Source organism: Anastrepha ludens, chromosome 2, assembly GCF_028408465.1.
Source record: "Anastrepha ludens isolate Willacy chromosome 2, idAnaLude1.1, whole genome shotgun sequence".
Classification (NCBI taxonomy): Eukaryota; Metazoa; Arthropoda; class Insecta; order Diptera; family Tephritidae; genus Anastrepha; species Anastrepha ludens.
This window is the reverse complement of record NC_071498.1, coordinates 52,949,029-52,963,531: the sequence shown is the minus strand read 5'-3', so window position 1 is coordinate 52,963,531 and position 14,503 is coordinate 52,949,029. Positions and strand designations below refer to the sequence as shown.

Genomic DNA, 14,503 nt, shown 5'->3' with positions numbered 1-14,503 from the left:
ACAGAAGTGTAGGCGCCAATTATTTTTTTTTTTTTTTTTTTTTTAAAAAAGTTATGACACACATTTTTTAAACTTACCCAAGCTGCTCTCTCCGTATCATTCATTTTACCTATAAAATTAGCATCCTGAAATAGAGTTCTAATTTGGGGTCCATTAAAAATTCCCTCTTTTAATTTGGCATCACATATCGCCGGAAACTTTTCTCTCAAGTACTGAAAACAATCACCATCCTTGTCCAGAGCTTTGACATATTGTTTCATGAGACCTAATTTGATGTGAAGTAGCGGTAGCAGATAGCTTGAGGGCTGAATTAATGGTGTTCGTATTACATTTTGAGTAAAACCATTTAATTGCACTCTCGTAGGCCATTCTTTTTTCACATAGTGATTCTTTCTCTCTCTGCTATCACACAAACATAGATAGCAAGGATATTTTGTGAATTCTGATTGTTGACCCAAAAGAAGTGTTGCGATTTTGAGATCCCCGCAAATTTGCCATTGGTGTTCTGAATATTTTACCTTGTTCAATACAATTTCCAAATTTTCATAGGTCTCCTTAAGCTTCGTCGAATGGGCTATTGGAATTGGCGCTTCTAGTTGATGAATCTATAAAGAGTCTCCACTCATCGTCTTCATAGATATTAGGTTTTAATTCATCAACCAAGCTTTTAACATTGGAACAGTACACCACCGAGTTCTCATCGTCCTTTGTGAAAATCTTCCGGAACTCCTCTTCTCTATTCCGATAAAAGTAAGCCGTTACCTTTTTAGCTAACATATGTACTTATTTTTATTTTTTAGTCTTGATGCCAGTAATTCAGCTCCATCCTTAGGCAAATTTAAATCTTGTATGAGATCATTTAGTTCTTCTCTAGTAAATGTTTCAGGGTTTTTAGTTTTCCCATTTGGCATGAAATCTTCGTCTTTGAGATTTTCATCTTCAGAAATTTCTTCTTCCTCCGGCCCAAACTGACTTGAAATTCGTATTCAGCGGGTCGAAAAACATGCCCGTAGATAGGTGGCGCCCGGAGTACAGACAATTTTTTTTTGTGTGCCTGTGTTTTTATTTTTTATTATAATCTGGTAGATAATTTCATGGAATTTTTTTGAGTATGAAATCCGGCATATGTTTGTCGTGGCTACTAGTTGCATGACCCATTCGATCAGTCCAATTTGTGACTACATTTTCCAACAAATCTGACTGTATGCGTCAATGATGGCTTGAATATTGCAATCAATCGATAGCTAAGCGCGCTGTGTACCAAGTTGCTTCATCCTGTTGGAACCAAATGTCGTCGACGTTTAGTTGATTAATTTAGGAAAACAAAAAATCAATCAACATGGTTCGATAACGCTTGCCATTCATTGTAATGACAGTTCCTTCCTCATTTCGAAAGATATGAGATCGGATGATGCCGCCAGATCTCTATGAACTTCGCGAATAAATTTATTTTCAGAGTAAATTTCCACAATTTGGAAGCATTGTTGTAGCTTTGAATGATTAGTGGTGACTTGTCCAACATTATATATATATAGGTATATAATTGGCGCGTACATCCATTTTGGGTGTTTGGCCGAGCTCCTCCTCCAATTTGTGGTAGCGTTTAGATATTTTTCCATAAATGAAAGGACCTACAGTTTTCAGCCTGCTACGAAATGCAGAAATTTTTTATGAGAAACTTTTTCTTGGCAGAAATACGCTCGGAGGTTTGCCATTGCCTGCCGAGGGGCGACCGCTATTAGAAAATACGTTTCCTTCATTTTGGTCTTTCACCGACATTCGAACCTATGTTCTCTCTGAATTCGGAATGGTAGTCACGCACCAACCGATTCGCTGAAAGAGGGAAAGTAGAAGGTAAAGAACCCAACAGGTGGAAATAGGAGAAGGGACCTTGGATTAGATGACGACGGCCTACAGCGGCTCATTGCGTTAGTATTAACCGCTTCAAGTGGCTAATGAATCTCATCATTTGCCTAACCTGCCTGCCTAGAAATAGCAACACAGATTACCATTCTCTGCTGTCAAACTATAGGTTTAGATATCTACAGTTCTTATGTACAATAGCTAAAAAACTACCCGATATATCGCGAACAGAGTTGTGCAAGTGTCGCCTGCCTAAAGTTTTCGAGTTTGGGACGTCAGAAACATATATGTCCAATAGGTCCTGTAATAGAAACTTGGGGTATACCATCAAAAATGTTATTATTTAAAGTTTCATCATTCATACAGACACAATAATCTCGTTTTTTTTTAAAGTGTTGAACAATTTCTTTAACTGGATAGGAAATTTCAGATCAATGAGTTTTTAGCTCCACTGCTCACTGTGTCATACGAAATCAATGTTTTTTCTTCAACATCGAATAAAAGTAATGCGGACGACTTCTTGTCATTATACACTTGATTTAATGGGTGTGTAAATTCTTTCTGGTGTACGATGCCATGACATTTTCTGAAGTCAAATTGCTCATCAGACTGCTTATTTTCGTTTATACAGTCAATTAGCTTGCCTGTAAGTAGTTGCTCAACTGTTTTTCCTAAACTATAAAAGTATTTATTGCTCCATAGATCTGACTGTCGGTTTTTGGTGTGGAGTCGATGATTTGATGGACAAATGGATGGAGAGTAAAGTAGTTATTTTTCCTAAATTCTTCATATATCTTTTATTTCTGAAAAGTATTGCAACTGAAACCATAATGCATTTAGGGAAAATAGACGGAATTTTTTACAATTTTTGAAGTATTATATTTTTTATTACGTCTAAGCCCGAGGATTTTTAGTGATTCCTTTACTGAAGAAGTAACTCAATGTGTTTTCATTTGAGATAATCGATTGTTGAGGAACAAACATATAAAGAAGCCAGCTTGGCGTTCTTGTTTATGGGCTACGTATTCATGTACGCGCGAGTTCATTATTGAGAAGCGTGAAAGCACTCATGATTCGGCACTATGTAAATAAATAGTATAGAGAAATTCATTTCTTTCCTCTAGTTCACATTTTATATCTATATTGTTCCTCATTTTATATCTATATTGCAAAATTTTCGTACTTACTATATAATACCAGTTAGTCTAAATACCTCGAAATGGTCCACCTGCTGCTAATAATGGGTGCACTGTCTACGAAAATAGTTCTATATTTTAATTAAATTTAATTTATACTGTGACAGTTGAACAAAATAAGTTTTTGACGCATCCATTATTTGGTTACGAAAAAAATTTATGTTTTCGTCGACATTTTCTTTGGAATTTAACTATTCTAAATTTGAAGAATATTTGCGGAACTTTTCAAAAACAAGTTTGCTCATACACTCATTAGCGTGTGTGGAAATATAAGTAAGTTTACAAATATATTTAAAAATACATAAGTTATACCAAATTGAAGGATAAATCGAAGGAATTTAATTATGTTAGCTGAGAGACATGCATGGCATTTATGGAAAATTTTAATTTACAGCTTTATGTTAGCTCTTGCTGTTGAATGCCTATGGCGCTTAGAGTCAAATTTTTTGCCGGATGTATGAAACAGAGTAACAGCTCATAAATTTCAGTGAAGTTTTTGTCAAAAATAGTGAAATTACTGAAAACCAGACGAGTCAAAACTTTTTAGTTGAAACTGAAATTCGGCCGGTCTACAATTTTTACGAGCAAGCACTAAGACTTACCCTGACAGACTATTTGTAAAAGGTATGATTCAAAAGTGTGCAAAATTGTTTTGATTTTTGAACTACTAAAAAATCTGGAAAGCGTGTTTTTTGTTACAATATTATATAGGTGTTTTCTATGAATCCTGTTTTATTTGTAATTAAAAACAATTTGCAAAGTACGAAGTACAAAATCACACCATCACTAAATATCAGGTCATAAGTTCATTCATTTTTTAAAGGTCGTTTTAAATTAATAAAAAAGATGTTTAAAGTATTTATTAATCAACAATAATTTTTTTTTTATTATTTACAATGTCTTCCCAACGTTTAGGCAAATTTTTAATTCCTTGCTTAAAAAGTGTTTGTCCTTGGAGCCAAAATACGCTTCGATTCCCTTTTTATAGCTTCTTTTGAAGAGTAGTTCTTGTTACTCATATGTGATTGAAGTCCACGGAAAAGGTGATAATCACAAGGTGCAATATCCGGAGAGTATGGTGAATGCGGCATTAGCTCCCATCCGAGCTCGTTCAGCTTGCCTAATGTTTGCCTTGCTGTATGAGGTCTTGTGTTGTCATGGTGAAGCAAAACTTTGCGTCTATTCACTAAAGGCGGTCGATTTTTGTTAAGTGCCTTATTCAGGTTTGATAGCTGATGGGAATAATAATCGTCAATTATCGGCTGGTTTGGTTCCAGAAGTTCATAATAAACAATACCGGCCATAACCCACCAAATAGAAAAGAGAATCTTCTTGGGCTGAAGGTCATCTCTAGGGGTCGGTTCTGGTGTTTCATCTTTATCTAACCATTGGTGTTTTCGAACAGGATTATTGTAAAGGACCCATTTTTCATCACCAGTAACGATACGGTTCAAAAAATTTTCATTTTCAAGCCGTTGCAGCAGCTGAGAACTCACATGCACTCTCTGCTGAAGGTTGGCGACGGAAAGTCCATGCGGAACCCATTTTCCCAGCTTTGAAACCTTTCCCAACTGAACCAAGTGCCTGTGAACTGTACCATGCGATAAATTTAACCTCTGAGCTATTACATTGACTGTGAAATTTGGTTTAGCTTGCACAAGTTCGACCAAGGCGTCGGAGTTAAAGACTTGAGGACGACCAGCGCGGACCAGCGCGCGGGTATCCTCCACGTCGCAGTTAGCACTTCGGAATTTTGAAAACCACTTCTACGGAGTTCTTACACTCACGGTATCCTCTGCGTGAGTAGTGTTAATTTCTGCAGCAGCAGTTGTTGAATTTTTACCACTTTTATAAAAAAAAATACAAAATATGCCTCTTATACGCGTTCGAAGACTCCATTTTATTTTTTAACAGCACGTGCTTCTATTCGCGATTAAAATCACTTGTTGAATGCACAATATATCAAAGAAAATATAAATAGTTCCGTTATATTTCGCGAATAATTTTTTGTATGCAAAAATCGTATAAAAGTGAAATTATGGGTAAAATACGCAGGAACTTATGGACTGACCTGATAATTATTGTAAGTGATTTATTACTTTAGAAATTTTTTTGTGAAAATAGAGTCAATTCTGCAACAAAAACGATCTCGAATCAAGTTTGCTACTTCAGCCAAATCTAGAAAAAAACTAATAAATTCTCAGTAAAATTTCATAACTTTTAGTTCGATTTTTTAGAAATATTTTGTGTAAGCAATTTTATAGCGCACTCAATTTTGGTGTACTAAAATATAGTTTTCAACTGCCTCAAAAATCATGTTGATTTTGATAATTTTTTTGTTGGCGGTCTTATGCATTTTCTCCATATTTCGTTTATATGATAATTCCAAAAATTCGTTTATATGAAAGCAAACCCCCAACATCATTAGTAAACAAAAATTTCAAAAATCAACGCTATTTTTGAGCTACTTCGCGATTGCATTTTGCGAAATTTAAATGATCGATATGTTGTCATACTCGGCTATTTTCTAAAAATTCTCAATAAAAAGTTTAAGCATTTAATGAAGTTTGTTTTTATTTCAAACTGGGATTTGTATGGTTTTTGTAGGCAAATGATTTACATTATCCTTCAAAAGTGTATTATAGTTTTAATAAGCAACATATAGATCAATAAAATCAATAACAACCTCAATATTAGATATTCTACAAAGTCTTAGAAAGCCTTGAAATAGAATTTTTTTATCATGTCTTCCTCTCTCGCATAGAATACCTTTTCTGCCTACGTTGTAACATTCAACTCAATTAGTAAACTGATTATATAATTTTCTTCTAATTTACGCTCAGCCCACAAAAAATTTATTCCGGCTGCTTTGCAATGCACTGAATGAAATTTGAGCTAATGTTCGACCTTTCCGAAAGCACCAAACCCGCATTGTTTGATAAATTGTTGTGGAAATATTTACAGTAATGCAATAAAGCTTGTGGTAAGTTTTTGACCAATCTTGGCAAACATTTGAGTAGTTGAAATAATTTATACATCTCTTTAACGAGAGGAAGAGAATTTGTTGCTAGCGTGGGCGGACAGCAGATGGGCGGTTTGCTGTCAGTCGCAGCAAGCCGAAGCGAGTCAAGTGGAAGTGGCGCCGCAATGAAATATAAACAAATTTACATGCATATCTTGCCCAGATAATAAAAAAAAAAAAAAAAAAAAAAAAAAAATAATTGAATCGAACGAAGTAATTACTTGTACGCAACTCTTACAACTCTATTGCTTAACCAAAAAGGCACTTTCTTGAGCAAGCATACAAATTGGAAAGTAAAATTTTTACTTTTACCAACACGAAAATTTAGGTCAAATGCGAATTTAATAAATATCGGAAGCATAAGAAAATGCAAAAATGGATTTTTGAATGTATTTTTCTTACTTTCGGTATATTTTTGTGGCTTTCTTCCTACCTAAAATTTTCTATTTACATTTCGACTCACCTGCGGTCAGCACCAAAAAAGTTTCCTTTTATGTAGGTACTTTATGCAGTTACTTAAAAACCAAACCACTTGATTGTTCCAAGTGAAAGTTAAGAAAGAGGGGGGAAAAGGCTGTAATAAAAATCCAACAGCAATCACAAAATCCATTATAAAATTAAATGTTGTTGGCTTGAGTGGTTACATAAGTTTGCAACTAAATATGTATGGACTTACGTAGGTATATACGAGTATATACATACATATATATATATATATGTGTATATGTATTCATTGTTTGCCTGCTTGCAAGAACCTCTATTCAGTTTGTAAGTATTAATAGTCGGCCATTATTATTATTGTAATTGGACTCCACTGGTTTTCATGTTGTTTAATTTTGTTAAACCGCAAATGCAGTCGGAAAAGTTGAAAAGTATTGTGGTTGAATGTTTGCAATAAACTTGAGAATTTGCCCAAAACCAACAAATAAAACTTGTGAGCAGCAAATATTTTCTAGGTACTGGCCATAAAAGTGAAAATACTGGCCAACTGTTGCAGTTTGTGGAAAACCGAAATTCGTTACATTCAATTGTGAAATATATCAAAATACAATATTAATAAATATTTTATGGAATACCAGTAATAGCCGGCTTAGGACTCAAAATTTTTGTTACTGAATTTGCATTTTTCATATATTTAGTAGTACAGTAGATGTCATAATTTTACGCTCCTTTTATTTTAAAATACTATTTGTCGCTGAAATTCCAACGGTTAGCTCAGTACAAATTCAAATTCAACATCTTCGTTGTTTACTATCGTAGTTGTAATGCTGGCGACACAATCACTGCAATGTGTTGCCACCGGTTAATACGGTATTTAATTTCCGTATACGTATGTAGTAAGGCGAGTGTCAAAAGTGTACGCTCAGCATTTGTGTATACGCTTTTGGTGTTGCTAAGAGAACTTTTTCGTAAGGAAAGTTATTATTTTTTATTTAATCAGCTTTTAGCTTATCGGTTTTCAGTGGAATTTTGTGCGAAGCCTTACAATAGAATCAAAACGAAAATAAGTTGGCATTGAATGGTTGACGGGGTGAATGGTAATAAAAACGAGAAAAGAAGCTCAATACTGTTGACAAATAGGAAGAAAAAGAGGCAGGGCGTGGACATCACTTCGGACAGTAATTCCAAACTACGAAAATACCGAAATTATAACTGCAAGACCATGAGCAGGGCATGCTTGTAAATTAACATAAAGGGAAAACGAAGTATTATAGGGCTTGTGAAGAGAGATATATAGATAATATTAGTTTACTATTTGCCTGGATCGTATCAATTTTCCTTTTGGGGCACAGGATGTAAAGAAATGTAAAATAATGATTTTTTTTTAATTCATTTCTCTATTGCGATCTGCTTTTCAAACATTAAGGGGTAACACCACTGTAGAAATTTCAAAAAATTGATTTTTTTTTTATAAGCTTAAAAAATTCTTTGAACCTTTTAAAATACAGTACAAAAAGTTGTATACGTTACCGAAGTTTATTTCATAAATATTTTAAGCTTTCAACCAAGCGTTAGTGACTGCTAGCTAACAACTTCGCCAAATTTCCAAAATTTAAGCGCGTTTTTCTCAAAACACATTTTCTGAAATTGGCACGCAGCATAACTCAAACAATTTTAAATATTTTTAATCAGGGTTTTCACTACGTCTGTATAATAACCTTCTTGAGATAAGAGCGTAGGGGATTTTCGATTGATTAATTTAAACGATTGTTATAATTATTTAAGTGCCGTTTTTTTAGTCCAAAATAGAGTTTTTTCCTTCAAATGCTTGCTAATTCCACAAAAATAAATATTTTTTAAATCCCCTACGTGTTTCTCTAGTTATTCTTATCTAGATTAAGAAAAAAAATGTTTCTTTGTTCCAGATTAAAATTTGCACCCTCTGTGCTGCGTGCCGCGGAGCTCCTTCAAGAGAAACCGTATTACAAAAATGTCTCCAATGCCGCCATTTTGTAAAATTTTTCGATCAAACTCTGTAGTTTTGTATTTTAGTATATAAGTAATAACTTCCCCAAACAGAGTGATTGTTTTCCTTTTTCTTCTATACAAAAAAATTCTTTAAAAACCGTGTTTATTTTGCGCGTGTACAGTGGTGTTACCCCTTAAGCAATATTTTTAATTAAAACTAAAATATTTTATTAGTCATGTATGGATCGCGCCCAGTGGTGCAGCCATTTCTAAAATACATTTGCTAAAATATACTTGCTTATTAGGATAATAAGTCCATTGTAGACTTCCTTTCAGTCAAAGGGGATGAGATTTCGAGTTGTTTCTATCATTAAAGTTTTTATGTGTGATTGAAGTATTTTGCTGTGTGATGTGGCAAGCTTTTTTATTTCCTCATCTATTATAAGAAATTTGAGATCACGATGTATTTGGGCATTTGTGATGTAATGTGGTGCCTTTGTAAACATTCTTAGAGTTTTTGACTGGATTCTTTGGAGCATTTCGACGTTAGAGTTAGCTGTAGTGCCCCAGAGTTGTATGTCATAGGTCCATATTGGTTTTAAGATAACTGAGTAGAGTAACAAACAAGAGAATTTCAATTGAGAAACCGGTATAGGCTTCAGAGTTTAATTCCAAGTGCTTTGCATTTTCCATGTAAGCCTCCTGTCGAGGTGCATGCAAAGATATTTTGTAACATTATTTTGGGGTATGATTACATTGTTGAGTTTAATGGGTGGGCAAGTGTTTTGTTTGAGTGAAAAGATAACTTGGACAGATCTTATCTCGTTAGCTTTTATTTTCAAGTATTTTAGCCTTTGAGTTATTTGATCAAGCCCTTTCTAGAGTTTGAGGGAAAGCGAGTAGAGCGGAGTCTATAGCGAGTAGAGCAGTGCCATCTGGACGAGTTCCGACGATAGTTTCCTCTGTGTTTGGTAGATCTGGTGTGTAAAGTAAGTAAAGTATTGGGCGCATTATACTGTCTTGGGGTACCCAAGCTAAACGTTCATAGTATTCAGACTGTTCTTCGTGTGGTCTTTGCGGTAAGACTTAATAAAAGTGTAATAATTTGTTGGTAAAATGCCTTTTAGTTTGCAGGGCAATCCGCGGTCAAATGCTTGGGATATGTTGAGAAATGTGGCTGTGGCTGCTCAAAAGCTTGATGAATACTATTTACGAGTCTGTGTACCTATTCGATGGTACCGTAAGTCTTTCTGAAGCCAAATTGATGATTTGGGCCTAATTTTCGGTTTTGAATTATGGGAATCATTCTTTTAAGAAAAATGGATTCTAATATATAAGTAAGCAAATGAGACGATAAGATTTCACTTTTTCGGTGATTTGTCCGGATTTAGGGATCATTTTTATTTATGCTACTTTCCATTGGGGAGGAACAAAACCAGTTAGTACAATAACATTACATATATACTTGAGAAAATAGATTCCTTTATCGGGCAGTTGGATGAGTAGTTCTCCAGTGATAAGATCATGTCCTTGAGCTATCTTCGTTTTCAGCCTTTTCATTGCTGCTTTTACTTCGTTTTGTAAGTTGTTTTGCATAGGCGGGTCCACCTGGTGGATGAGTTCGAGGGTGTCTTTGACTGTTTGGACAGTGCTTAGCGAAGGTTCGACTTCATGTGGTATAAAGACTTCGGACTAGCGACGAGAATATATTTATATAAATAATTGGCGCGTACACCCTTTTTTGGGTATTTGGCCGAGCTCCTTCTCCTATTTGTAGTGCGCGTCTTGATGTTGTTACACAAATGGAGGGACCTACAGTTTCAAGCCGACTCCGAACGGCAGATATTTTATGAAGAGCTTTTTCATGGCAAAAATACACTCGGAGGTTTGCCATTGCCCACCGAGTGGCGACCGCTATTAGAAAAATGTTTTTCTTAATTTTTGGTGTTTCACCGAGATTCGAACCAACGTTCTCTCTGTGAATTCCGAATGCAAATTACGGGCCAACCCATTCGACTACGGCGACCGCCGCGACGAGAATAGTGATGAGCTTTTCCAAGATCCGATCTAGTCCACTTATTATTTCCCATTTTGATGCTTGACTGTGTTAGGACTAGTATTTTGAATTTTTTTTGCTGCTTTCGAAAGAGAGTATTCAGAGGATGAGGATGCATCGCGCTTACTGAAGAAATTTTGAAGTTGAATGCTAAGTTCTTTTTCAAGGAATTTTTTTAGTTATTGTGCAACCTAGTTCAGAGTTTTTTATCTTCGGGGTGTTTGCTTTGTTGCCGTTTTTTTCTCGCCTGGCGTTTTCGTTTTTTAGCTTTAGATATCTGGACGTGTTGTTGATTGGTTCTAGGGGGTGTTGAGTTCCAAGTTGCTTGCTGAAGGCAATTATTGAAATGTGCAACTGGAATTGTAATGTTTTCATTTGTCTTAAGTGGAAGCTCCGGGTTAATTGTTGAGGCAATTAAAGTTCTGAAATACGGCCAATCAGTTTTATTACTGCGAAGAGTACATAGGGTAAGATAGTCAGTTTAGGAAATTTATGTCCAAAATACCTTCTACGGGAGATAAACTTTAAAGCATAAAAGCCCGGTACAAAATGGCTCACTCTGCGCATACTTATTAGCATACAAATTTTCAAGTTTTGGAATTTTATTTGATAAGATGTTTTTTTCGCGTCGAACGCGCGCGAAGAGAAAACTCTCATGAGTACTGCTATACCGGTACTGTCAGGGGCTTGTACCTGTGCGCTAAATGTCTCTCCACTAACAACCACTCTTCCCGCAAAACGCCAAAGAAGGTATTACCTCTTGGGGCTGGTTCACTCGCTGGCTCCTCACATTATAAGATGTAGAGATGTATGGGTGTATACAGAAATAAATACGTAATAGCATGTAAAACTAAGCTACTTAACCCTTACCCTAATTATTTAATAGGACTATGAATAAGTTCGTTTCGGTTTTACAACAGATGGCGTAACTTGATTATTATTCCATCGATCCACATTTCCAAACATTCATTGGAGAGCTACTGTCGTAAGGCACAAACGTCAGTGTAAGTTTTTTATTTGAAGTGTAAACAACAATATTTTTACCACACTTGAAAATGTCGAATTTCGTGCCAAATAATGTGTTTTTGCGGGGAATTCTTCTTCATTATTTTAATATGAAGAAAAAAGCAGCCGAAAGTCATCGTATCTTGGTGGAAGTTTATGGTGAGCATGCTCTATCTGAGCGAACGTGCCAGAAGTGGTTTGCACGCTTTAAAAGTGGTGATTTTGGCTTGGAAGACGAAGAACGCGAGGGTGCGCCGCCAAAGTTCATGGATACCGAATTGGAGGAATTGCTCGATCAAGATCCGGCTCAAACGCAAGAAGAGGTTGCAAAAACTTTGGGAGTTGATCAATCAACCATTTCCAAACGTTTAAAAGCCATGGGAATTATCCGAAAGGTAGGCCATTGGGTGCCGTATGAATTGAAGCCAAGAGACGTTGAACGCCGTTTTATGGCATGCGAACAACTGCTTCAACGGCACAAAAGAAAGGGTTTTTTGCATCGAATTGTGACTGGCGATGAAAAGTGGGTCCATTACGACAATCCAAAACGTCGGGCAACGTATGGATACCCTGGCCATGCTTCAACATCGACGTCGGCGCAGAATATTCATGGCCTGAAGGTTATGCTGTGTATCTGGTGGGACCAGCTGGGTGTTGTGTATTATGAGCTACTGAAACCGAATGAAACGATTACGGGGGATGTCTACCGACGACAATTGATGCGTTTGAGCCGAGCACTGCGAGAAAAACGGCCGCAATACGCCGATAGACACGACAAAGTTATTTTGCAACATGACAATGCTCGGCCACATGTTGCACAAGTGGTCAAAACATACTTAGAAACGCTCAAATGGGATGTCCTACCCCACCCGCTGTATAGTCCAGACCTTGCGCCATCCGATTACTATCTCTTCCGATCGATGCAACATGGCCTGGCTGACCAGCACTTCCGTAATTACGATGAAGTCAAAAAATGGATCGATTCGTGGATTGCGGCAAAACCGACCGAATTTTTCACAAAGGGAATCCGTGAATTGCCAGAAAGATGGGAGAAAGTAGTAGTAAGCGATGGACAATATTTTGAATATTAAATTTGTAACCATTTTACGTCAATAAAGTTTCAAATTTCGAAAAAAAACCGCACGAACTTATTCATAGTCCTATTACCTTGCTTCATTTTCCAAATCTAGAAGATCTGCACTCAAAATAAAAGCAAACAAATAAGCGAGAACTTAAATCCCATTACTAAATAACATTCAAAGATTATTCATACCTAACTTTGCTGACAGCGAGTGAGGCGGCTGGCGCTTAAATAAATCCCATGGGGAAAATTTATAAATCCAAGCAACTTGACTATTGAGCAGCAGCAAACTGCTTCTGTGCATATGTGAGCAAATATGACCTACACAAATGAGTGAAAGGCAGTCGGTATCTACATATTTGCTCATTTCATTCATTGTGCAAAATATTACACTATATATATTGTTGTTTTTGTTCATCAAGTTAAACTATGAAATCTATCCGTAGGACATCCAATGGCAGTGGCAGAGGGCGACCAACACAGATTTAATAGCAACAACAACAACGTAATACTTAAAACAAGCAATCAAGGCAAGGTGAAAGAAAGACTTGGTCAACAAAAGCAACATCGTCAACAAAAAACAATAACAATCACTCTGTACAGGTAAACTATGAATGGTGCGCAGCTGAATTGTACCGTTGACAACGATAAGTTTGTGGCCAACAAGTTTGTTAAAAGTTTAGCAAAAGTTTGCAATGGAATTACTTATACGGCCGTTAGACTTCTCATCCCAGCAAAGCAATCGGTCAATGTTGGCTCATACGCAGGGACAGGTATAGTGAGTATACGAGTATTGGCGCAGTTAAAGCGTTTACTTTATGGCTTTGCAACATGAAACCATCGTCAAGCGAACGGTAAACTGTTGAAGACGAACTTTGCACATTAAAATTAAGTAGCGTAGGCGGGTGCATTTGCTTGCCTGCATACGTACACACACACATACAATTACTGTAATATATTTGTATAAGTATATGGAGGCTGGAGCAGGTACAGCGCAAAGCGAGAGAGAAAAAGCGGAAAATTGTCAATTCAATAAATCTAAAAACAGCAGGCGATAGAGAGCCAGTAATGAGCCAAGCGATGGGAATGTTATATGAGAACAAATTTCATATGCACGTGAAACTATAGATTTTGTATAGCAATGCTGCACATTCAAATTTTCAATTTCTCATCCATATAATTTCTTTCAAGATCTTTAAAATTTCAAAGGACTAAAAGATTTCTAAAGAAAAAAATTTTCAAAAAAATATTTTAAATGTTTGTACTCACTCTATGAGGTTACTCTGAATATCACAATAAAGAGGATATATCCAGCTAGAAAAAAAATTCTTTATGTAATTTTTGCCCGAACAAATATAGTACAATAATGTCCTTTGAAGAACGCATACTTAAGTATGCAAGTTAAGAAGTTCCCCCGGCGAGCACTAATAAATTAAAGTTTGGAGCCAACCCAAGACTTCTTAAATCAAAAAGGAAAATTTTTTTTATTTATTATTATTATTAATATATTATTTTTTATTATAGTTATTTTAATTTTATTATTTACTAGCGGACCCGACAGATTTCGTTCTGTCAAATAGATTTTGAATGTGGCAGTTTATATTTCGACCTTAAGATGTTTTTACTCTGCTGACCCTCACACACCGCCCTATCATGGTGATGTCTCGGGAGGCCAATCAAATATATAGCTCTTACATTTTTTGACTTTTCAATTTGGTCGGGTTCACGATATTATGACTTTTGTGTAAATGCATTAGATCCTCCAACGCGAACACGCACACACACGAAAGCGCAATATTTGTATGGGAAAAATAAGGACGTCAAATTCTCTGTGATTATTTTCGAAGCACCGAACGATGTCATTTGAAAAC

The 14,503-nt window shown here is 35.9% G+C and overlaps 1 protein-coding gene across 2 annotated transcripts in view; it reads left to right on the top strand.

The window, feature by feature from the left end:
- LOC128871129 (uncharacterized) overlaps positions 1-13,838 on the top strand; it is a 410,182-nt gene extending 396,344 nt beyond the window's left edge. For both annotated transcript variants that reach the window (XM_054113306.1, XM_054113305.1), the window contains exon 13: positions 13,079-13,838. In XM_054113306.1, coding sequence (XP_053969281.1) covers positions 13,079-13,121 — 43 coding nt within the window. In that variant the 3' untranslated portion in view covers positions 13,122-13,838. The remainder of the gene's footprint in view (positions 1-13,078) is intronic.
- The last annotated feature ends 665 nt before the right edge of the window (positions 13,839-14,503 follow it).